Genomic DNA, 20,872 nt, shown 5'->3' with positions numbered 1-20,872 from the left:
TGAGACTGAAATTGGCATTGGTGCAAGCAGCGGAGAACAGGTGGGCTTGAACACGAGCAACAAGAGGTCTCAGAAGTAAGAGCCCAATCTAAAACGGCCCAAGATAACGACCCACTAACGGCCCAATATAAAGCAGCCCAAGCCGCCAGCCGCCGGCCGAAACACCCACCGTCGCCGACTTCTCGTGCGCAAACAGTGCGGTTGCTCGCGCACTACGCCGGCGAGCCGCGGGCGGCGGCGGCGGCTGGGAGTACGGGAGACGCCGGAATACTAGCCTCGCATCCTCCTCCCTCGAGTTCGCTGCGGGACCGCGCCATCCTCGTCGGAGCCCCGGGCCCAGGGGACACGAGCTTCTCCGCCCTCTTGTCCTTCGGTCAGCACCGACGCCGCCGTCTCGCTCGCTCGCTCGATCGAGCCGTTGCTTGTGGCCGGAGGAAAGGTATACTCCCTCGTTTCGATTTGTTGCCGTAGCTTCGCGGCCCGTTAGAAGTGTTTCCAACTTTCCATACACGCTACGAGTATCATCAGGTTGTTTGTCAGATATGGGATTAGGCTGCTGTTGCAGTTGAGATGTGATCCTTTTGCTGTATGTTCTGCACTCTGTTTCCATGTTGGTGTAAGCAGCTTGCATTTGGATTTTGGAGAGATTTGCGAGACAAACGTAGTGATTGCCTTTGTAGGGGGTTGCTTTACTGTCTAGGTAGTTCCTCAATTTAGCGAAGCAATTTTGGCAGCTCGTTTGATTTTTTATTTGGGGATTCAAGTCGATCCGTTATCAAACTCCTCAAATTAGCACTAGTGTTTACTAAGTAGGTTGTTCATATAGATTCCCCCCCACTCTCTTCATCCTTTGGTATAGCAGTTTTTTTTTTATTTGGAACGGATCTGGTATAGAGAATCTGAAATCTATAAATTAAGGGTCCGAAAAGCTACTATGAATCTACGATGCAGTCATGATTGAATACTATTTTTTAAAACGCATGATGACTGTATTAATAAGGGGAGCAAAAGTTGAAAACTGCCAAAGCGGTATAATGATCTGCTTATCTATGTTTTGTGTTGTGAAGGAGCTTGATGAGGGTTTATGTGTAACTGCTGCTGTAGATTCGATGCTCATAGGACATCCTTGTTTATGGATGCTGTTATTGGCTGTTAAACAGTGTTTCTAACAAATGTTTGTTTTCTTAACCTTTAGGCCTCAACAGTCAATATGGCTGGCTCATTCATTACTGGGGCTTTAATGTAAGTAGCAGCAGTTTTTGTACAAAAGTACTGCAGTAGGTAATGGTTTTGGTCTGCTACATGTTTGTTATTACCTATTTTGCAGGCTTATTCTTGGATATGCATACCCAGCCTATGATTGCTACAAGACGGTGGAACTGAACAAGCCTGAGATCGAGAAGTTGCGGTTCTGGTGTCAGTACTGGTATGCTTTTTATGCCCTTTTGTTTTATTTTGGACTATCATTCTTGGATTTCTTATGCTTGATCTCAGCTGTGTGATCATGGCTTTTGCAGGATTTTACTTGCTGTTCTAACTGTTTTTGATAGAGTTGGGGATAATTTTGTATCATGGTAAGTTGACCATTTGGAATTGTATTTTTTTCAGGTGTAACAGTAAAGGGGAAATCTTACCTGCTTGCTGATGATAATTTTGTTTGCGTGTAGGTTGCCAATGTACAGTGAAGCAAAGCTGGCATTTGTCGTATTTTTGTGGTATCCCAAAACACTGGTATGGTACTCTAGTATTTCAAACTGCTAGAAGAATCTATCTCTTGTTTGTTGGTAACACAGGTTGATTTCAGGGGACTGCCTATGTGTATGAATCATTCTTTAAACCGTGGATTGCAAAATACGAAGCTGATATCGATCACAATCTGCTTGAGTTGAGGACTAGAGCTTGCGACATGGCGGTTCTTTACTTCCAGAAGGTTTCCAACTATGGTCAGACAAGGCTTTATGAAATCTTGCAATATGTTGCTTCACAGTCACAAACCCAAACATCTCGCCCACAGGTATCTTTTAAAACGTTGATGTTACTCCCCAGTCCATTTATGTATTTTTGCTTCTAGTATAGTTTGATCTGTTCATGGTATTTTTTTTATATTAACACTAGCCTCATTCTTGTTATGATCTTTTACTACAGTAGGTGACTTGAGAAGCTTGGATTACCTCCTTATTGAATTACTAAATGTTGCACTCTTTAACCATGCCATTTATAAGGCGGTGTCAACAATTTTTGTTTGTTAGTGCACGATAGAGTTGTTATTTGAGCACATTGTGATGTTTACTGTTCTAGTATTAATGTCCTGTTTACCAGTTGTAGGATTCAAAAGATTGTTTGCACCTCTATATATTTATTACTCCCTCCGTCTCATAATATAAAGGATTTTGAAGGGATGTGATACATCCTAGGACCATGTATTGTGTCACATCTCTCCAAAATCCCTTATATTATGGGACGGAGGGAGTAGCGAGCATGTGTGACAGTTTATATTTGTGTGACTGACATACTGACTTCACTGCAACCCTTCTATTCTGCAGGCACGTGAACAGCAGCAGCGCCCACCACCAGCACAGACTCGGCAAGTGAACCCTGCACCTCAGCCTGTTCCTGCACCTTCGGTGCCTCCACTGCCACCACAACCCACCCAAGCTCCTTCTGCTCCACCAAGGAACCAAACGCAGGATACAACTCCAGTTCCTGTTCCTCCTCCTGGTGCAGAGTCTCTTGCCCAGCCACAGGCACATGCTGGTCCTCCTCAAGCTAACGCCAGCGACGGCCCTCAGAACACTGAAGCTATGCAGATTGATCCATCTGGTCCATCAACAAGCAACGCACGTCAGTCATCAATACCAGACGAAGATACGCTCATCCAGGAGGCTATTCGGATGACGAGGGGCCGGCTTAGGAGGCGCACGGCCGGGTCTGGACCTCCACCAAGTTAGAACCTACACCAAGGGTGATCTCGACACACCATTCGCTCTATGCTGGGATGATTCTGCACCTTCGGGCGTTCAACTGATAACAGAAGGAAATGCTGGGTTGGTGAAAAGTGATTCAAATATTTCAAATCCTCCTGGAGTGAACGCACACATTCCTCCTCTTGATGTGATGCCTGTTGCTGTCGTCTCACTACTCCCAAATGTGCATAATAGAGGCAATGATGACACATATCAGTAGCTTGGCATGTCGAATGCATCAAGATGGGTCGAACTTGTCCATGAGGAGTCAGGTCCGTCATATTTGAATTTTGAAAAGTTCAACATGCCAAAGTATGCGTGACTGACTTGCCGAAAATCATCACAAAAATCAAATGGGTAATTAGTATAGTTGATCTTGATCCCTTTGTTTTTAATTGATCTTTTTGTTCCTGTACTCTTATTTTGTCTGATTTCCTACTAACGTGAGCAAGCCAAATTTGGATGAATCATATCGGTGGTAAGTAACTGCGTACAGGCTACAGCCAAAACCAGTCATTTTCAAACCTCAACACATAAACGGACAAGGATCTTGAAAGGCCGGATAAGTATTGGATTCTTGGCCTCTCAATGGTACTGTTATATCTTGGCCCACTGACGTCAAAACGTTTGTATCCTCCTGGCTGCAGGCTGTAATCCGTAGATTAAGGCCCAGAAAAACCTAAGCCCGGTTTTTTTTTTCCAGATTCCGGTTTAGATCAATAATATTTTTCCAGATTCTTCTGCTGATTAAACTGCTTCATCTGAAATTAGGTGTTCCAAATGGAGATTCATGCACTGTCTAGAACATGGTATTTATATTTTGTTTCATATATATGCGGTAACAGGTAACTGAACTGTTCCATATAAATTTCATCTGAGTTGGCAAATTGTTCCCTGCCATGTGGCTGATAGTAGGCCGATATATGCACAAAGGCTATAGTCGATGTGATCTGAGAGCATCTTCTGCAAGGTAGTTGCGTGCTGATCAACGACACCAAAGCTTTCTTTCCGAGCGTCTAGGTTAAGCGAGATTTATCATGATGTGGCTATGTCATCTTGAGGTAACACGTCTGAGCCTGACTTATCACTATGTTTTACAATATAAACACCACCTAAAATCAATCATTGCCCTATTCACTGTTACTTTGTTTTTGCTGGCCCAAGTATTACCTAGTCAAGCTATGAACACTGGTTGGGGTCCCGAGAATCTGAACCCAAGTCATACTGAAGATGAAACAACATGTGTCGCCATAACAACATAGTATTTACTGATATCATGCATACACATAAAATTTCTGCAAACGTCAGATCGTTATTTATGTCTTCACACTTCAGTCAATTTTTTAAAACTAAATATTGTCTTCAGTCAAATTAAGAGGCTCTCTGTTCATATTTTCTCTTCAGGTTTTGTTAATACAGTCGCCACCAACTCCTCCTGCTTGAACAACAGTGACCCACTTATTCGTGATTGTGTGACACCGCATCCTTCAGAAAGTAACATCACCGATTTCTCTGAAACATCGTCTCAATAATCTAATATAGAGTTGCTATCGTCATCATTTAAGTAGCATCTTTGCAAACTTCAGCTTGAATACTTGGGCTAGCAACCTACGTCGGCAGATGAAATAAACTATCAGTTTTATGCTGGTGATTCGTTAGCCAACAAAGTGAAAAAGAAATATTGCAACCATTTTGTCACTTGGCTCTGTTCGTAGTAGTTATATTCGATTGGGGTTGCATGATATATATTTCTATCTTGTCATGATCAAAACAAAAATGTCACCTAATAACTGTCACATTGGTGTTAGCACAATTACAAAACTACAATGGAGATACCGTTGGTTTAGGTAGGCCACCAATTTCTCTTCACAAGTCACAAGATGGAGTTCATGGCTCCCAAATAAATCCACTCATGAAGCTGATGCGTACTTGCCCCATCTGTTTCACTAGTTGCGTCCTAATATTTTTAGATAAAGAAAAATAATAATAAGAACGCCCTGTCCTACTAATGGATAAGAAGCTCAGAACTATGCACAGTACTCATGATTCTGACCTGTGATTTCTGTTATCCGAAACAGAATCAGAATATTACAAATCAGCTGTCCATTTTTTTGTTCACTGAACCAAACGAGAACATTATTAGCTTCGGCTCTTAGGATTATCCTAATGTCTGAATGCATGATAAGACTTAATATATATCTACTAAGTACAAGACTTGCCTCTGCTAACTTGGCAACAGCTCTTCAATACTACTGTCACTAGTATTTCTGTGCACCTAAATGAGCAACCATCTGAAACACCTAACCAGAATTGTACTTCTGAATCTAATTGGGCAAGAACATGGACCTCAAACCAAAGGCTCATGTGTGGAAACAAGCAAACAGAGACAGTAACAAGAACTATTCAAAACTACCCTTCGTGATTAAAATTCAGTTGTTCATTTGGAGTTCTCCTAACCACTAGATTCGAGTCCTCTTTCTTGTGCTGGTCGGCTCGTATGATGATTGATTATACGGCAGCAAAATGCCAAGTGTTGGAGGTTACTGAATTCCTACTGCAAGCTAAGCACAAGGGGACAGTGAATTATACCGCCGGGCCGGCCGCTCTGTCTCACTCGAGGCTCTCACACATGACATACTTGCTTTAGTGATCATCGTGTTGCTTGCCTACAAATGTTGGAGCCTCAGTGATCGGATCAGATTGTTGGCTGCTGGTGCTGCAAATCGATTGATCCATGCTGCTGCACGCATGGTGTACGGTTGACCACCTAACCTTCTCAAGTGCTAGTTGCTAAGTTGCTCGGATGTTTGATTGCTTTGGCGCTGAGCAGAATTGCAGAACCCTCGGTTTCAAGTACTCCATTTTAATTTGATTTCAACTACCACCGGTTTTGTTGTTTGTGAAAAAATTAGTTCAAACGTATCGTTTTATATGCGTTCATGAGCTGTTTGATTAGAAGCCATGACCTGGTCCTAGGCCGTGGAGCGTGGACAGCCAAGTTTTGAAAAAGAAAATGGACAATTTGGGCAGCAGAAATGAAGAAATGAAGTGCTTCGAAGTCTGAATCACTGGTTCACTTGCAGCTAGTACCTAGTTTCAGATCGAAAGGCAGAAGATGCTGTGTTGATCCAACCCTGTACCATCACGTAGACACGATCACTGGCAACGTAATGCGAGGGAAATCTCACTTTAAAAGCTCACTTTCACCGGCACATTCAGTTCAGTCGGGCAACTGGCCATCATACCTCGCACCATGGACTTGTGGAGTTGCGGTGTCCATGATGGCTGTGACTGCCATTTATGGCCCACTCACCTACCGTGCCCTGATGCCCACCACATACATGTCTGAAACTCTGAATTGCAATATCCCTCGTAATTGTTCTCGTGTAAGTAATCAACCTCACATTTTTTTTCAGATAATGGAAACGGTTCGGTAATCACCTCACATTTCATGCAGAATTCTGATAAGGTTTAACGACCAGCTCCGTCAGCAAGTCTGACCACCAACAGCAACGAGCAACGTGCAGGGGCTGTATATTAGGAGGGTGCCAGTAACCCGGTTAAGAAAATTATTTTAGCTATATCTTATCTATTCTTATCATGTATGTACCCTCTCAATATAAACTTAGACATCCGCATCAGCTTAAATTCGATCTAAACTAAAGTAAATTAAGCAAGTGGTACCATCCTCCATTTCGTTTTAGCTCCGCACCTGGCAACATGACCAAGCACACCGTAGGCAGAGGCAGCCGAGCAAGCCATGTGTCAGGGACTCAGGGTAGAGAGGAATGTTGCCGGAAGCAACACACCCAGGCCAGAGGCAGCAACAGCATGTGAGCCCTTTGAAACTGCGATACGTTGGTTGTTGCAAACGTTCTCAGGAGAGTTGTTGCTTCACGGCGGCGCCAATTCGGTTCGTTTTTCGTTAGTTGTTTAGGCTCCCAATGGGACGGGACGGTTTGTAACTTGCTTTAATTTTATCTTTACACATTAGTTAGTAGCTCATGTACAAAGTTGGAAAAGAAGAAGAAGAAACGGAGGAGGAAATTCTGAAGTTGCCGAGGGATTAGGAGGACTCTAAATCGGGTCAGTGAAATCTCTACTGGAGGCGAGCCGAGAGACGTCTTCTTTCTCATCAAAGCCCAACCAAAATGGCCGTGACGACAGGAGAAGTACGTGTGGCTGGGCTTCTACTTCCACTCGTGCGTGTCGCAGGGGAAGCAGCCTTCCTGGGCGATGTCAGTGATCTGGACCCCCGTGTCGTAGACCTCGCCGGCGCGCCACCGCCTCGGCAGGACCTCCCGGTCGGCCCACACCCACTTCCCGTCGTAGCCGCCGGTCACCACCAGCCTCATCTGCAGCGGCCCCGGCGGCGCGTTCGCCATGCTCCACGACGGTCCGTGCTCCCTCGTCATGAACTTCCAGCTCGACGACCCAACCTGCAGCTCCCAACACACGATTGTTAGATTCTGCGACACAAACACTTGCAGATTGTTAATGATTGTTCTGTGCTGTGCTGTGTTTTTACCTGGGCGACGTCGACGGCGACGATGTCGGTTTGGCCGCCTTGGTAGAGGAAGCTGATGGTGAGCTCGTTGGGTCCGCGACTTCTCTCGTCGACTCTGACAGAGAGGCTCCTGTGCCTGTACTCGCACGGTACCCTGCACATGCACATCGCTGACGAATTTGAGCCTGACTTCCAATTCCGGCTTAGGACAATCGTACGTGTTCACTATCTATTGCCTCGCCTAGCACTTGCCAAACATTTCGTACGTACGCTTTGCAACTGGTAAACTACAGCAACGGACCGGTGAAACTCTCTCTGTTGAACAGTGGTAAAGTTAATATTTATCTATATATGTGTGGAACACGAGCTAAGGTGCGGTTGGTGAAAAGAAAGCGAGCTGGGTAAAAAGTAAAGCTTGGTGAGCTTTGCTTACCTCTTGTACTCGACGTCCACGGCGGCGAGCTCGGTGAGCGACGCGGCCATGCCGGGGCGGGCCATGGCGGCGAACGCCGGGCTGCTCAGAACGAGGCCGGTGCGGTTCGTCCTGGCGCGGTCCGTGACGACGACACGGGCGCCCGCGTTGCTGCACAGCTTCTTGTCCTTGCATCTCACCTGCAGCAGCGAATCGGTCAGGATGGGGAAGCCATGGACATGGCATATGCAGCTAAGCTAGTTGCCTATCTTCGGTTGTGTTCTCCTTCTCGATCGAGCTTGATTACCTGGTAGCACGCGCCGCAGCCGACGCCGCCCCGGTACAGCGCGGGGCCCGCGGCGGCGAGGAATCCGCCGCCGTTGAAGGTCGCGGCCGCCGTGCCATACCCGCAAGAACCGGCTGTGCCACGCAAGAACAAACGAACAGAATCAATCAGTCGATCCATAATCCGGCCGCTCCCTCTGCACGCAAAACCACGAACAAAAACAGAGCCGTCGTGTCGACATACCAGTCAGCGTGAGCGAGGAGGTGTAGTAAGCCGCTCTGGAGCGGCGCACGCAGCGGTCGCAGCCGGAAGCGAGCCGAGGCGCGAGCAACGCAACGATGACGAGGAGTAGTCGCGCGTGGTGCGAAAGGGAGGAGGAGCCGAAGCAGCAACGGACAGAGACGGCCATACTCTCTGGCTCGGGCACGGGGAGTGTGGGTCGCTTCGGAGAAGAGAGAGACCGAGGTGGATTCGTGTGCGTGACGACTGGTTTTATACACCCCCCCCCCCCCCCCCCCCCCACACGCCCGCGCCCGCGCCCGCGCGCGCGCGCACACAGCCAACCCCGTATCTGCAACTGTAAGTAGGTAATTAGGCGCCACTTAGTAACCAAACCAATAACTAATCCCACAACGAGAGATATACATAGAAGAAAAAAGTACGGATCCCGCGCGAATCGGCTGCGTGCGTATGTGTGGAGGAGGAGGTGTACGTCGTGACAGGCGGGTGTGTAAAAGGCGGTGGCCGCGCCCGACAAAATGGAAGGGAAAAGGAGGGGATCGCACGGGACGGGAGACGACCGGCCACCGGCTCCACTCGACAGCGCGGCACGCGCGCGAAGTGGCCCGCTTGGCCGCTTGCGCCGATGCGGCATCGAGCGGTCGATCTCTCGACGCTGCACGGGAGATACCCATAAGATTTTGGCTCCACGCCCCGCTGCTGCTGCTGAAAAATGTACCCAAGTTTCGTGTCAAATCGTACGGGCGCGGCTGGGGTTTGAGATACGCGGCCATCTGAAAACGATTAATTCACGGGAGGTTATGAGGTAATCGTGTTAGTAGATTTTGCGTGGTCTTGTGCACTCGTTTCGTAGCTCGGTAGATTGTTTTCCGTTAGGAGCGTAGAATCATCGTAGTACGGTTGGACGTCGACTCCTGGAAACGGATGTGGACGACACAGCTAGCAGAGCCGGTTGCAAATTGGAGAGGAAATAATAATTAATAATCGCTATGATTTTCGATTCTATTTGTCCTTTTCATGTGCTTGTGAAATTAATATTGACGGTTACGTGACGCCATATGAAAATCGATCTTTGCTAATCCTGGGGCGTTTATACTAACGGATTAACCCCTCCTGTCTCTGCATCTGTGCGCATTCAGAATCACCTGTTTCCGTTGAACGAGATCTATTTGTGTAGAACCCCAGGATTTTAATTATTAGTACCATGCATTTCACGAATCTCAGCTCAAGACAAAAGTCGAGTCCCACGCAAAGAAAAACCAAATACTAGTATTACTGATGAACATTGAGCGAGTAGGTCGCCTAGCTTTGCTAGCTGGTGTTGGCCGGTGAGCTTCCCTTGTTGTAGAGCGTTGGATTTATTCAGTTTCTGGTCCTCTCCTGTCGCTCTTCTGCATCAATCGCTTCTTGATCACTTAAAAAACTACTAGTACAATTAAAAGGGCAGCTTATTGTGTGACTCACAGAAAAGTTTCAAGTCGGCCATGAACAAACAAACAAACAAATTAATTAATACTATAAGATTGTGGCATCCAATTAATTAAAGATTAGTATAATAGCTAGAGGGAGTGGCGCCGTATGATCTTCGAGTTCGTGCGCAATCGCACTACTGAAAAATTACGATGTTGGGGGTTGGTGAATGTGTCCAATTATTTCTTTTTAGCTGGACCAGTGTTCAGTGACTCCAGGTGAATGTGCGAGCAGAAAAGAAATATCAGAGAGACCCTTCAGGCTCAAGATTTTGGGCAGGGTAGCGATCACCAGCATCATCATCTTGACGCAGAATCGACATTTCCCTCGCTGCATCTGCGACTAATTACGTACGCACACAGTTCAGCAGATTTTACTTACTGGTCGTTACGACATGATTCCTAATTTATCCGTTTCATAATATAAATCATTTTAGTATTTCGTAAATAATATAAATATAAAAAATGCTAGAATGATTTATATTGTTAAACGAAGGGAGTACCTTTGAAAGGTGAAAAACAAAAACCTCTGTACTGCTAGCATGCTTATTCCATAGAGTCGAACCGCAGGTTCACACGTTGCGACACATGCTACTTGACAAGTCCTCAATAGTACACAGTCACCCAGCTCAAATCTCTTGTGATGTTACGTAAGTATGCAGATCAGCTGTTGATTTATCACCTACCGGTTTTAATTATATTCGTTTAGAACTCACGAACTAATCAGTGGAGTTGACAGAAATTTATGAGCCAAGCATGCCTTAACTAGAGCCAATCATGTGTTAATCCAAAAAATAAAAGAGATAATAATGTACTTGTACGCATCTCGTCGATCGTCGCTTTTCTAATAGTATACCCATATCACTAACACTGGTGGTCACCATGCACGCACATATACATTTTCCTACAGGAAAGTATAAGACGGATGGCAGAAAGACATGGTAGGAAAAGAAAAGAAAAAAACAAAGCAAAGAAAGAAGCAACTGTCTGATATCTGAAGAATTTAGGGCGTGCGAGAAAAGGGATCAGACAGTTGAATGGAGTTGCAGAATGAGGCTGAGCTGAGGTGATGCTGAGTAGTGGGGGTTGGGGGGATAAGAATGAACGGAACAGAAGTGGCTGCCTTTGCATGATGTGGAGAGGAAGCAAAGCAAAGCCGATAAAAGATTAGGGCTTATCATGTTCGTACGGCACGCACCACCAACGCCGGTGCGGTGAGATGCGCTGCCACGCCACACGACCACGAGACTGGCTGACTGACTAGCTGAAAATTCATTTCCGTTTTGTTCTATATAATATCATCATAAATGTGAATTATGAGTGCATGCATCATGTATGGGTATGGCCCCTCTGATAGGTCGACGTTTTTGGATGGATAATGCCAAGCTTTTAATTTCGTTAAGCATGTACCGCATTTTTGAGTTCTTATTTCGTAGGCCACATAATTGGAGGAATGGAGAAAGGGACTTGGGAGCTAGCCAGGATGCTCATGAGTCATGACGGTATAATTTCGTCAACTATGGAAAGAAAGGTCTTAATTCCAAAGAGGAACTCAAGTCTTAGTTTTGTGCAGTGTTATTCCCCTTTCTTTTCCTTTTCTTCTTCACTTGCAAATAAGCCAGCAATGGCATGCATGTATCCGGTGTCCAAGGATCATGGCTACACAATGGAGTGACGTGCAACTCAGTCGCAATTGACAAAGGCTAACAACTCCATTGACTGATTGGTGTTCAATTTAATCGACCTTAGCTCCAGTAAACAACAGTTTCCGTTACGTCCTTTGTGATATATACTAGCACGTTCTGGTCGGTGTTTCTAAAAATTAACTTGTCCATATAATATAAGTCTTATACTATCATCACGAATCACAACATACAAAAACAAGATTTGTCCTTTAAATTAGAAGATGGTGATGTAGAACTGCCCCACTTGGGTCTAAAAACTTGATAACCACAGGGCATCCACTATTCCGTTCCATGCCGTCCCTTGTCGAACAGCCGTGCACGCATTCAGCCAGGGTATGCACGAATGAATGCATCGAGGAATCAGAGGGCTTCTAGTAGTAGTATACTACTGTACGCTGTGATGAGGCAGCAGCTAAGCTGTCAATTTGTCACGGAATTTGCAGCTCGATGGGCGCTGGCCCGTGACACAAGCGAACAAGGGGCGCCAGATGACCAGGCCGAGCAGCGGCGACCCACCGTACCCCCGGGCGAACACCGATGGATCCAGCAAATCAAGCGGCAAGCAACGCGACCCGTCGCCACCCGGCCGGTTAATCATGGGACTCTGCCCCGTCTCGTGCACTTCGCTCTCCGATCCTGACCGGCTAACGTGCAGGTGCAGGCCAAACTACGCGCGGGCGCGGCGTCCTGCATGCGGCAGGGTCACCCGTGGATGAGGCTGACACGAGGAAGTGACGAGGATTCTCCGTACTTTTGCGTGGTTGCACGGGCGATGCGCGCGACGGGGGATGGCTGCTTGCTCGGTTGCGATGCGCGGATACCGCAACGGCGCACGTGGGGCTGTGGCTTCGTCCGCCGCAGTTTCTGCAGCCTTCCACCCGGTTCGGGCTGCGCACCTAGCGGGTGGTTTCGCCTCGGACTCAGGTCGGCAGGCCGCAGGTGCGCGGAGCCGCGGAGCGTCAGGTGAGGCAAACGAGGAAACGGCGGGATTTGTCCGTGATTTCTCCGTGGAATCTGCGTGGTTGCGCTGCACGGGCGGCCGGGCGTGCGCTCGACTGGGGGACGTGGTTGTTCGCTTGGTTGCGCAGGTATCCAGAACACGTACTACGTGGCGTCCTCCGACGTCCGCCGAGAGTCCGAGACCGCAGTTTCTTCAGCCTTCCTCCCCAGTTTCGAGGCCTGAGGCCTCGTAGCTCGTCAGCGCGGTGACACGTCGTGCTTGTCGGGTCGGGACTCGGTCAGCGAGCTGCACATGGCAAAAGGCATGAACTCCGGGCACGGGGTAGTAGTCCTATATACGTGCGATACATCTTTGTATCGAGCTGTCAGGTGTGTGTGTGTGTATACGTTCTGCTCCGTCTACTAGCATTGAAATATACTCCTATCAACTGTCAAATAAAATGTTACGCCTTCTCTGGCTCGTTGCACAGAACATTATTTGTACCTTTTATGCACACATGTACCGAGTTTGATCCTTTATTCCATCTCCTTGATCCGACGAGATCTTAATGGGCTGACTGATGAACAATTCGAATTGTGGTCTTGTTTGTCCCTGTCACCGAATCCTATAATGCCTCTCCCCTGCTTTAACGCCTTTATCAAGTCATTTTCCTCGCTGTTCCAAAGGTTGCTCTGCGTCGACATCCTAGAGGCCACTTTAACCGCCTCTCTAGAAGAGATCCGTCCCAATCGATTTCACCTTTTATCTTGGTCGGAGAATGGGAACAGAAAAAAGGCTCAAAAGCAGAAGCAGACATGCGTGCGATATATGCTCAGCCCATCATCCTATTGTAGTGCGAAGAATGTTTGGGCCATAGAATTTGCGTGATTGGAGCAGCAAAGCATCGGTCAGGGCCGGCTAATATTCAATGTACTCCTTAGCTCAGGTCTGATGCTTTTTCTTTCTTATTTTCCCGTTTGGCATTTCTCACGGACAAATCAAATGCAGGCGGCTGTGTCGACCACCTACCATCATCCGTACCATTTTCAAGTGAATATATAGGTCATTAGTAGACTAACGGTCGAGTTGTTGGCAATTAAAAACTCAATAATTGTGTGAACGCCTCCAAATTAGAACAAGTAGATCAATCCACCTCAAACAACTGTAACAAGTTGTGTTCTGTATAGGCAAACAAAATTGCTCAAACCTTAGAATCGCTGCCCTAACTAAGGTCTGTCTTGGCTGTAACTCTAACTCTTTTGAGTAAAGACCGGGATGTTCTATTTCGTTATTGAGAAAAAAAAACTAAGGTCTGCCTGAAACTATCCAAAAACAAGGTCGTCCTGATACGCCATTACAGGCTGGAGGCCCATCAAGGCAAAGAAAGCTGGTGATCACCGAACTGATCAGACCCAAAACAGGATTTTGGACAGATATGAGTCTCTGTTTTTCCTCTTTTTTTCTTTCTGCGATGGGCAGACATGAGTGTACATCGAAGGCTCGAACTCGGAAATTATTTTTTATTTGATTATACAAGAATGGATACAGTGTAACTCTACCAGATCATGTATAGAAGAAATGCACATGACTGATGATATCTTCATTTACAAATACCCACCATATTGAGAAAGAGGGTACACAACAACTAAAGTGTCTATGCCAATTCCAAAACGTATTCAATATCTTGCCGAATGCATTCTTGACAAGCTTAATATATTGTGGAGTAGTAGATAATTGATTGGCATTTCATAGTTTGGATGTGGCAAGCTTAATAAGATCCTTCCTCAGTATCTTCCCGGATGCATTCTTGGGAATGTCCGTCACAAACGCCACCTTTCTAACCTTCTTGTAAGGCGCAACCTGCGTATATTATATAACAGAAGTTCAGAGAAATTGCGGGATTGGTAAGCCAAATCTGAATCAACAGTGAACACTGAACACTGAACATGATGTTTCATTTCAACTTCTATTTTGGATCTGACGATCGAATCATGCTAACCTGTTTTGCCACAAACTCCATCACCTCGCGCTCTGACAAGTTGCTTCCTTTCTTCCTCACTATATAGGCCATCGGGAACTGGCCGACCTCCCTATCAGGAAACCTGCAACAGAACCAAACACCAACCCATTGAGAACCTAGCATAATTATTTCTATAGAAGTGATAACTGGCATCTATATGAAGCTTACGGTATAACGGCAACATCCGTAACCTCTGGGTGCGTCAACAAAAGAGCTTCCAGTTCTGCCGGAGGCACCTAGTGATACACAAATTATATTCAGAGTTACAGATATAAGAAAATGCGTAGCCTAAAAGTCTTTCAGGAAACCTAACATATCAGACATATCACCCAGTGATTTTTACCTGGTAACCTTTGTATTTGATCAACTCCTTGAGGCGGTCCACTACGAAGAGATATCCATCCTCATCTATGTAGCAGAGATCACCGGTCTTTAGCCATCCATCTGGTGTCAGCGTTGACTGTGTTGCCTCTGCGTTCTTGAAGTAGCCTGAGGAGAACCAACTTTGAGTTACACCCATTATTTTTTTCTATAGCAGGAAAATATAAAGCACCAATTTTGACTGCAAGCTTTAGCTGGCTAAGGGTATCTCATGTGTATAGAGATTTTTACTCTGGTCCAACCAAAAGTACCTCGAGGTACCGGTACGTGTACCTTACGGTACCAAATCGTTTCCGATCGTTGGATCTAGCTGGCAGCATGGGGCATTGTTAGATCCAACGATCGGAAATGATTCGATAACGTGAGGTACCGGTATCTCGAGATACTTTTTGTTGGACCGGAGCAAATCTCTTGTGTATAACTGCCTGAAACACCTCTTGTTTCTTAAGCAAGTAAAATGTAAGCTCTGCCATTGCATAACTTTATCACGTAGTACTTACTGATTCCATGAAACTCATTCTGAATAAATATGCTTGCAACTGAATGTAGTGAACACATGCTTTGTTAATATAACAGGCAAATCCTTTACCTTAATTTTTTTTTTAAAAAAAAGTAAAGGAAAGAATGGAGATACACTAAAATATGTTGAGGTGTGGAAAACTGAATGCACGACTCATTTCAAAGTGTACTATAATGCCACAACATAGCAAGATATTCATGGCATTGAACAAGAACCTGATGTTCCACATAATGAACATAATTCTGCCACTCACTGAACCAATCTACTTGCCAATGATCCTTAGTACTAGAAAAAGGTGAAGTTACTTGCCGAACTAAAATATATAAATCATAATTCTGTGTTCACAATTGATTTCCTCTTCACGATTAAATCAAAGGCAAATGCCTCGAACAGCATATGCATGCAAACAGGAATTAATGTCAGGGGCAATTCATTCAGTCGATGGTTCTGGTAGAGAGCACCCGCGAAAGATCTCACCTAAAAGATCACTCAACATTATAATAGTTTGACTGCACAATGCACATGGAAGCCTACAGATAATCAGATGTAAACAATGTATAATCTATACATATGCATTATGCATTTCAATTCTTTTCCCAACACTAACTTTATTCTCATGGAAAGCTACCGCCCGATCGATATAGTAAATTAAACAAAGTCCTACGAACTGGCACCTACCATGTGGCCTTAGTCAAAAAAAAATGACGCAGGGGTCTCAATTTATATGTTTACGTCCAAATGACGCGGTTATAACTTTGTTCAGGCAGCAAGCTCATGACAGTTCAGAACACGGTTATAGCTCAATTTATATGTTTATGTCCAAATGACGCGGTTATAACTTTAATTTGTTTAGTGCGTTTATATTAGTGATCCACAAACAGACAATTTCTAGCGTGCAACTCGCTAATGGAATAAAAATGCTGCCAAGTCTAAATGAAATGTAAACAATGTTCATCAAACCTTTCATGACGTACGGTCCACGGATCCAGAGCTCGCCGGTGCGGTTTACCGGCAGCGCCTCGCCGGAATCTGGGTCGACAATCTTAGCCTCGGTATTGGGAGACAGAAGCCCGGCCGTCCCGTACCGGCGGCTCTCCTCGGCGGAGTCCGTGGACGCGCCGATGGCGGTGCTCTCTGTCAGCCCGTACCCCTGCAGGATCTCCACCTGCGGATACTTCTCCCTGAACCCTTCGATCAGCTCCTTGCCCAGCGGCGCGCCGCCGGATAGCACCTTGCGCATCTGCCCGAGCGGGAGCGGCTTCGGGTGCGCCACCATGGCGACCAGGATCGGCGGCACGAGCGGAAGGTAGGTCACCCCGTAGGCGTTGATCGAGCGCAGCATCTCCGGGAGCTCGTACTTGGAGAGCACGACCACCGTGGCGCCGCAACCGAGCAGCCCCGTGGCGAAGGCGACGAGGCCGTAGACGTGGAACATGGGCACCGTGCAGAGGAATGTCTCTGTCTTGTCCGAGCCCTCGAGGCGGAATCGCGTCATGATGATCTGGACCATGGAGATGAGGCTCCGGTGCGTGGCGACGACGCCCTTGCTTGGCCCCGTCGTCCCCGAGGAGTAGAGCAGGGTGGCCGGATCGTCCTGCGTGACGCGGTCCTTGCGGCGCGCCGGGTCGGGCGTCGTGGCGGAGATCTCCTCGATGGTGGCGACGATCCGCGGGTCGGAGCTGTCGCCGGGGAGGCGGGCGGATTCCAGGAGGACGACGCGGAGGTCGTGGGCACGCGGGAGCTTGGGGAGGAGCTCGCGGGTGGTGAAGGCGAGGACGGGGCGGGCGTCGGCGACCTGCTTGGCGATCTCGGCGGGGGTATTGAGCGGGTTGGCGGTGGTGAGGACGGCGCCAAGCGACATGGCGGCGAGGGCGGCGACGGGGAAGTGGACGGAGTTAGGGGAGAGGATGAGCGCGACGTGGCCCTTGCGGAGGGAGACGGGGTGCGCGGCGAGGGCGGATGCCGCCCCGGCCACGGCGCGCCAGAGCTCGGTGAAGGTGATCCGGCGCCCAGTCGCGGCGTCGACGAGGGCCACAACGCCCGAGTGGCGGCGCGAGGCGAGGAAGCTGACCACGTCGACCTCCGGGTCGGCGGGCAGCGGCACGTCGGCGCGCCTGCTCCGGAACGTGCGGGTGGCGGCGCAGTAGCCGCTGCGCGCGTCCACCTCCATCTCCGGTGAGCGTCCCATCGCGATCAGACCCACAGATCACCGAGCTCCAGCCAACTGCCCCTTGCAGTTGCTACCTGCGTTTGTTTCCGGTGTCGCGTCGCGGCTGTGGAATGTGTGGCTGGTTCCTGGCTGCTGTGGGGTAGTAGGCTAGTAGAGTAGTACTAGTAGCCGTGCCTGCGGCAGGTGGAATCGCCCGTATCGTCGTCGTCACGTGGGGATAGTGCGGTGCGGGCATGTGCGAAATCGAACGCAGACTGTGCGGTCAGTCAGACTAACGTGTGAATCGGTCACCGACGTGTGGGCCCACCCGTGCGCTTGAACCACCTGTAGGAGAGAAGAACGGTCACCATGCGGCCTGAATCTCGGCGGCTTCGAGAAGCGCTAGAGCGTTTTGAGTTTTGACAGGGTTGTGCAGCTGCGGAGGAAGGGGGATGACCATTTTGCTCGCAGCATCTCGCCCGGAGAATGGGGCCGACACGACGGCGACACATGTGCCATCAACTACAAATGGTTAGTAACAGTGGCGCGGCGGCTCCGAGGACCGATGCTTCACTGCCAAAACGAGTTTGGGTGGTGGGTGCCGTCTGCCGTGTGTTTCTGCCTTTCCCGCTTTCCGGTCTGCCGAATCGTTTTCGGAAAAGCAGGGTGGGGGCGGACCGGTGGAGTGATGGGGGCGGCTACAATGCTGAGTGTATACGCACCGGATTGAGATCCTCTCCAGTAACTGCACCGTGTATTTTTTTACTGACATGTGAACCCAGAGATTATCAGGCTACATAATCGGGCTATATATCAGTGATAAAGATACGGTGCAATTGATTGCAGAGGATCTTGATTCATACGCACCGGTGGCTAGACTCCCGGCATTGCCACGACCGACGAAGATACAATGAGGCTATTCACCAAACGTGGTTGGAGATATTATTTTTTTTCCTTGGGACATTTAGGGTGCGTGGCTCTAGCCTCTGCCCTAGCATCCACATAGATTCAGATGCCGCCATAGAGAAAAGAAGTGGCCTCACAAGGTTGTTAGGCGTACGTAGTATAGAACACACGGTATTTTGGAGCAAGGATAATAGTGAGCTTATGTGAAGGAAAGATGTGACAAAAAATAAAATGTGTTAACTCTCATGTAAGAGCTAATTTAACACGTGCTCAAATACAAATACATTAAATATATGAGTGAGAAAAAGGGAGAGGAGGGAAAAATTGAAACCAATCTTATAGCTAATATATTATTTATGTTGGCTTTAAAATATGCTAATAGCTATTAGTGAGCTCTACTATTAAACTTGCTGAAAAACTTGTGACGCACCATAGACACAGACACGGAAGCCCTCCTCCTCTCACATCGTCCTCCCCCAGGGGCGGCGCGGGAGGCGACGCCCCGGCCGCCCCTTCTCCCTCACCTCCCTCTTCCGCCTCGCCGCGGGGCCCCTCATCTCTCACGTGCTTGGGTGACTTGGGGAGTCACCTAGGGAGGCGGTGGCGAAAAACCGCCAGATCAGCGCCGCTCCGCCCAGATCTAGCGGGGACAGGAACAGCGTCGGTGGCAAGGATTGCGACGGCGGTGGTAGAGTTCCGCGGATCCGGCAACGGTGTGGCGTTTCAGCGATGGTAGGGGCGCGCTTCTCCAGGCGGTAGTAGCCGATGGCGGCGGGGACGGTGGTGGCGGTGGCATTTGTTCGTGGATCCGGTGACGGCGCGGCGTCCGGCGGTGAAAGGATTGTGCAGCGCCGACGGCCTCCATTGCCCGATGCTACCTTGTGGCGTCGGCTGGCGATGGTGGTGCAAGGAAGACGGCCGGATCGGGCTCCTAGGTCCAGATCTAGCGCATCCACAGTCGGGGTCGGGTGGTGTGGAGTCCGGTCGTCGTGCAGGTGGTGTGAATATTGTAGGTACCTTTCGGTGTGCAAGTGGCATTTGGGAGCTTCCGTTGTGGATGCTTTGGTTGACAGGGTCTCCGAGGTGAAAACCTTGCTCTGCTCCGGTGCTAGCAACGGCGACGCCCTCGGGTGCCATTCACCTTCTTGAAGGCGTTGCTTTTAAAGCCCTTGTTTCAACTCCACTTCAAGGGAATTCTCCGAGTGAAAACCTTAGATTCGTTAGGATCGGACGTTGTCGCCGTCTTGTCGGCGTTACCTTCTTGAAGGCTTCGTTTTAGGAGTTTCTTCTCTTGTTGGACTACTCTTATTTGCGTTCAGTTTGTCAATGCCGGGTTTTCGCCGGTTTTTCTAAAATTAACCGTGCTGTTGTAAAGTTTTTGGGTCTGATTTTTCTTATATCAACTATCTTCTTCTATAGTGAAATTGTAGGAGCTCTCTGCATGTCCCTAAAAAAACTATTAAATTTGCTCTTAAGAAGAAAATGTGTGGATCTAACTACCCAATTAGAGAAAGAGGAGGGAGATTTTTAGACGAGGTCTACTCATTGCCTGGAGATGAAAAAGCAGGTCTACGAGGCAGTGCCAACAAACACCGTCAAGATCAAGATCAGCACATGTCGTTCCAACAATCCCCATTTATCTCACTCCTCTCAATCTCTTTTGCCGATGCTTGCTAAATTATTGCCATCACGTTGGTTGCCCTTTTTTTCGCTCAGTCCCCACGGCAAAACTCTAGCTCCCCCTGTGCCACACTGCCACATAACTTGCTTGACGGCCTCTGTGTCAAATCCGGCATGTTTGGTTTCTTGCCGGCATGCTGGTCAGCATCGGAAAACTTCCCCTTCAAGAGAGGGAGAGAGCTACAAATCGGATTAGGCGGATCCAGCTCGTCATGCGAACCAGCGCCTTCGCCGCCAGATCGATCTCCTTGACCGGAATCAAGTCCAGTCGATGCATGGATGGAGCTTCTTCTTTGTGTTTCTGGACGTGACCCACCATAGATTTTGCTCTGCCATGAATCAAGCACCGCCTAGCTGCACAAGCTTAACTTCTAGTTTTTGTTTATGTTGTCAATCGATTTTAAACTAAAACAGGGTGTTGTGATCTGGTCTAGCAAGAAACGGAGAGAGGAAATTTGGGTTAAGAAAGATGAGCTAGCATGCATAAAACCAAACGCACAACTGCCAATAAGGAGTACACTTTTGATTGTACATGTTAACATATTTATACAAATTTAATCATCTAATTATTAATATGTACTTACTTCCGTTTAAAAAAAAGATAACATAGTACTAGAATATCGAATTTAGATATAGAGGATGTGTCACATTCTAATTCAATTGTCATAATTTTTTTTTAAGTAGTTGGCTCTCGGTATAGCTGCAAATCTAAAT

The 20,872-nt window shown here is 47.7% G+C and overlaps 3 protein-coding genes and 1 long non-coding RNA gene across 4 annotated transcripts; 2 read left to right on the top strand and 2 right to left on the bottom strand.

The window, feature by feature from the left end:
• The first annotated feature begins 158 nt into the window (after nt 1-158).
• LOC4331517 (putative HVA22-like protein g) lies at nt 159-3,358 on the top strand. The gene is made up of 7 exons (XM_015773237.3): nt 159-439; nt 1,196-1,242; nt 1,328-1,426; nt 1,518-1,574; nt 1,668-1,731; nt 1,805-2,014; nt 2,544-3,358. The coding sequence occupies exons 2-7, from the start codon at nt 1,211-1,213 to the stop codon at nt 2,946-2,948; spliced, it is 867 nt and encodes a 288-aa protein (XP_015628723.1). The 5' UTR covers nt 159-439; nt 1,196-1,210; the 3' UTR covers nt 2,949-3,358.
• Nucleotides 3,359-6,196: 2,838 nt separating this feature from the next.
• Nucleotides 6,197-6,999, top strand: LOC136355566 (uncharacterized). Its single transcript, XR_010739839.1, has 2 exons — nt 6,197-6,349; nt 6,421-6,999. It is a non-coding gene; the product is annotated as an uncharacterized lncRNA (long non-coding RNA).
• On the bottom strand, nt 6,899-8,635 carry LOC4331516 (expansin-like A1). Its single transcript, NM_001402032.1, has 5 exons — nt 8,412-8,635; nt 8,190-8,302; nt 7,904-8,082; nt 7,492-7,624; nt 6,899-7,402 (listed from the first exon to the last, which is right to left on the bottom strand). The coding sequence occupies exons 1-5, from the start codon at nt 8,575-8,577 to the stop codon at nt 7,154-7,156; spliced, it is 840 nt and encodes a 279-aa protein (NP_001388961.1). The 5' UTR covers nt 8,578-8,635; the 3' UTR covers nt 6,899-7,153.
• A 5,290-nt stretch (nt 8,636-13,925) lies between these two features.
• LOC4331515 (4-coumarate--CoA ligase-like 4) lies at nt 13,926-17,729 on the bottom strand. The gene is made up of 5 exons (NM_001417177.1): nt 16,384-17,729; nt 14,866-15,011; nt 14,691-14,758; nt 14,502-14,604; nt 13,926-14,362 (listed from the first exon to the last, which is right to left on the bottom strand). Exons 1-5 carry the CDS (start codon nt 17,609-17,611, stop codon nt 14,249-14,251), a joined length of 1,659 nt encoding a protein of 552 aa, NP_001404106.1. The 5' UTR covers nt 17,612-17,729; the 3' UTR covers nt 13,926-14,248.
• Nucleotides 17,730-20,872: the final 3,143 nt, after the last annotated feature.

The sequence above is a fragment of the Oryza sativa genome, chromosome 3 (assembly GCF_034140825.1).
Source record: "Oryza sativa Japonica Group chromosome 3, ASM3414082v1".
NCBI classification, from domain to species: Eukaryota; Viridiplantae; Streptophyta; class Magnoliopsida; order Poales; family Poaceae; genus Oryza; species Oryza sativa.
Note: the sequence above shows the minus strand (reverse complement) of the source record. Positions and strands in the feature narration are given on the sequence as shown.

What these genes read in the sequence shown, in the direction of transcription:
- LOC4331517 (XM_015773237.3), top strand. Translation starts at nt 1,211, where the DNA reads ATGGCTGGCTCATTCATTACTGGGGCTTTAAT. An exon ending in GGGGATAATTTTGTATCATG is followed by an intron (nt 1,575 to 1,667) that starts GTAAGTTGACCA and finishes GTTTGCGTGTAG; the next exon opens with GTTGCCAATGTACAGTGAAG. An exon ending in TGTGGTATCCCAAAACACTG is followed by an intron (nt 1,732 to 1,804) that starts GTATGGTACTCT and finishes GGTTGATTTCAG; the next exon opens with GGGACTGCCTATGTGTATGA.
- LOC4331516 (NM_001402032.1), bottom strand. Translation starts at nt 8,577, where the DNA reads ATGGCCGTCTCTGTCCGTTGCTGCTTCGGCTCCTCCTCCCTTTCGCAC. An exon ending in GTGGACGTCGAGTACAAGAG is followed by an intron (nt 7,625 to 7,903) that starts GTAAGCAAAGCT and finishes GTGCATGTGCAG; the next exon opens with GGTACCGTGCGAGTACAGGC. An exon ending in TCGCCGTCGACGTCGCCCAG is followed by an intron (nt 7,403 to 7,491) that starts GTAAAAACACAG and finishes TGGGAGCTGCAG; the next exon opens with GTTGGGTCGTCGAGCTGGAA.
- LOC4331515 (NM_001417177.1), bottom strand. Translation starts at nt 17,611, where the DNA reads ATGGGACGCTCACCGGAGATGGAGGTGGACGCGCGCAGCGGCTACTGC. An exon ending in TGGACCGTACGTCATGAAAG is followed by an intron (nt 15,012 to 16,383) that starts GTTTGATGAACA and finishes GGTTCTCCTCAG; the next exon opens with GCTACTTCAAGAACGCAGAG. An exon ending in TCAAATACAAAGGTTACCAG is followed by an intron (nt 14,759 to 14,865) that starts GTAAAAATCACT and finishes GTGTATCACTAG; the next exon opens with GTGCCTCCGGCAGAACTGGA.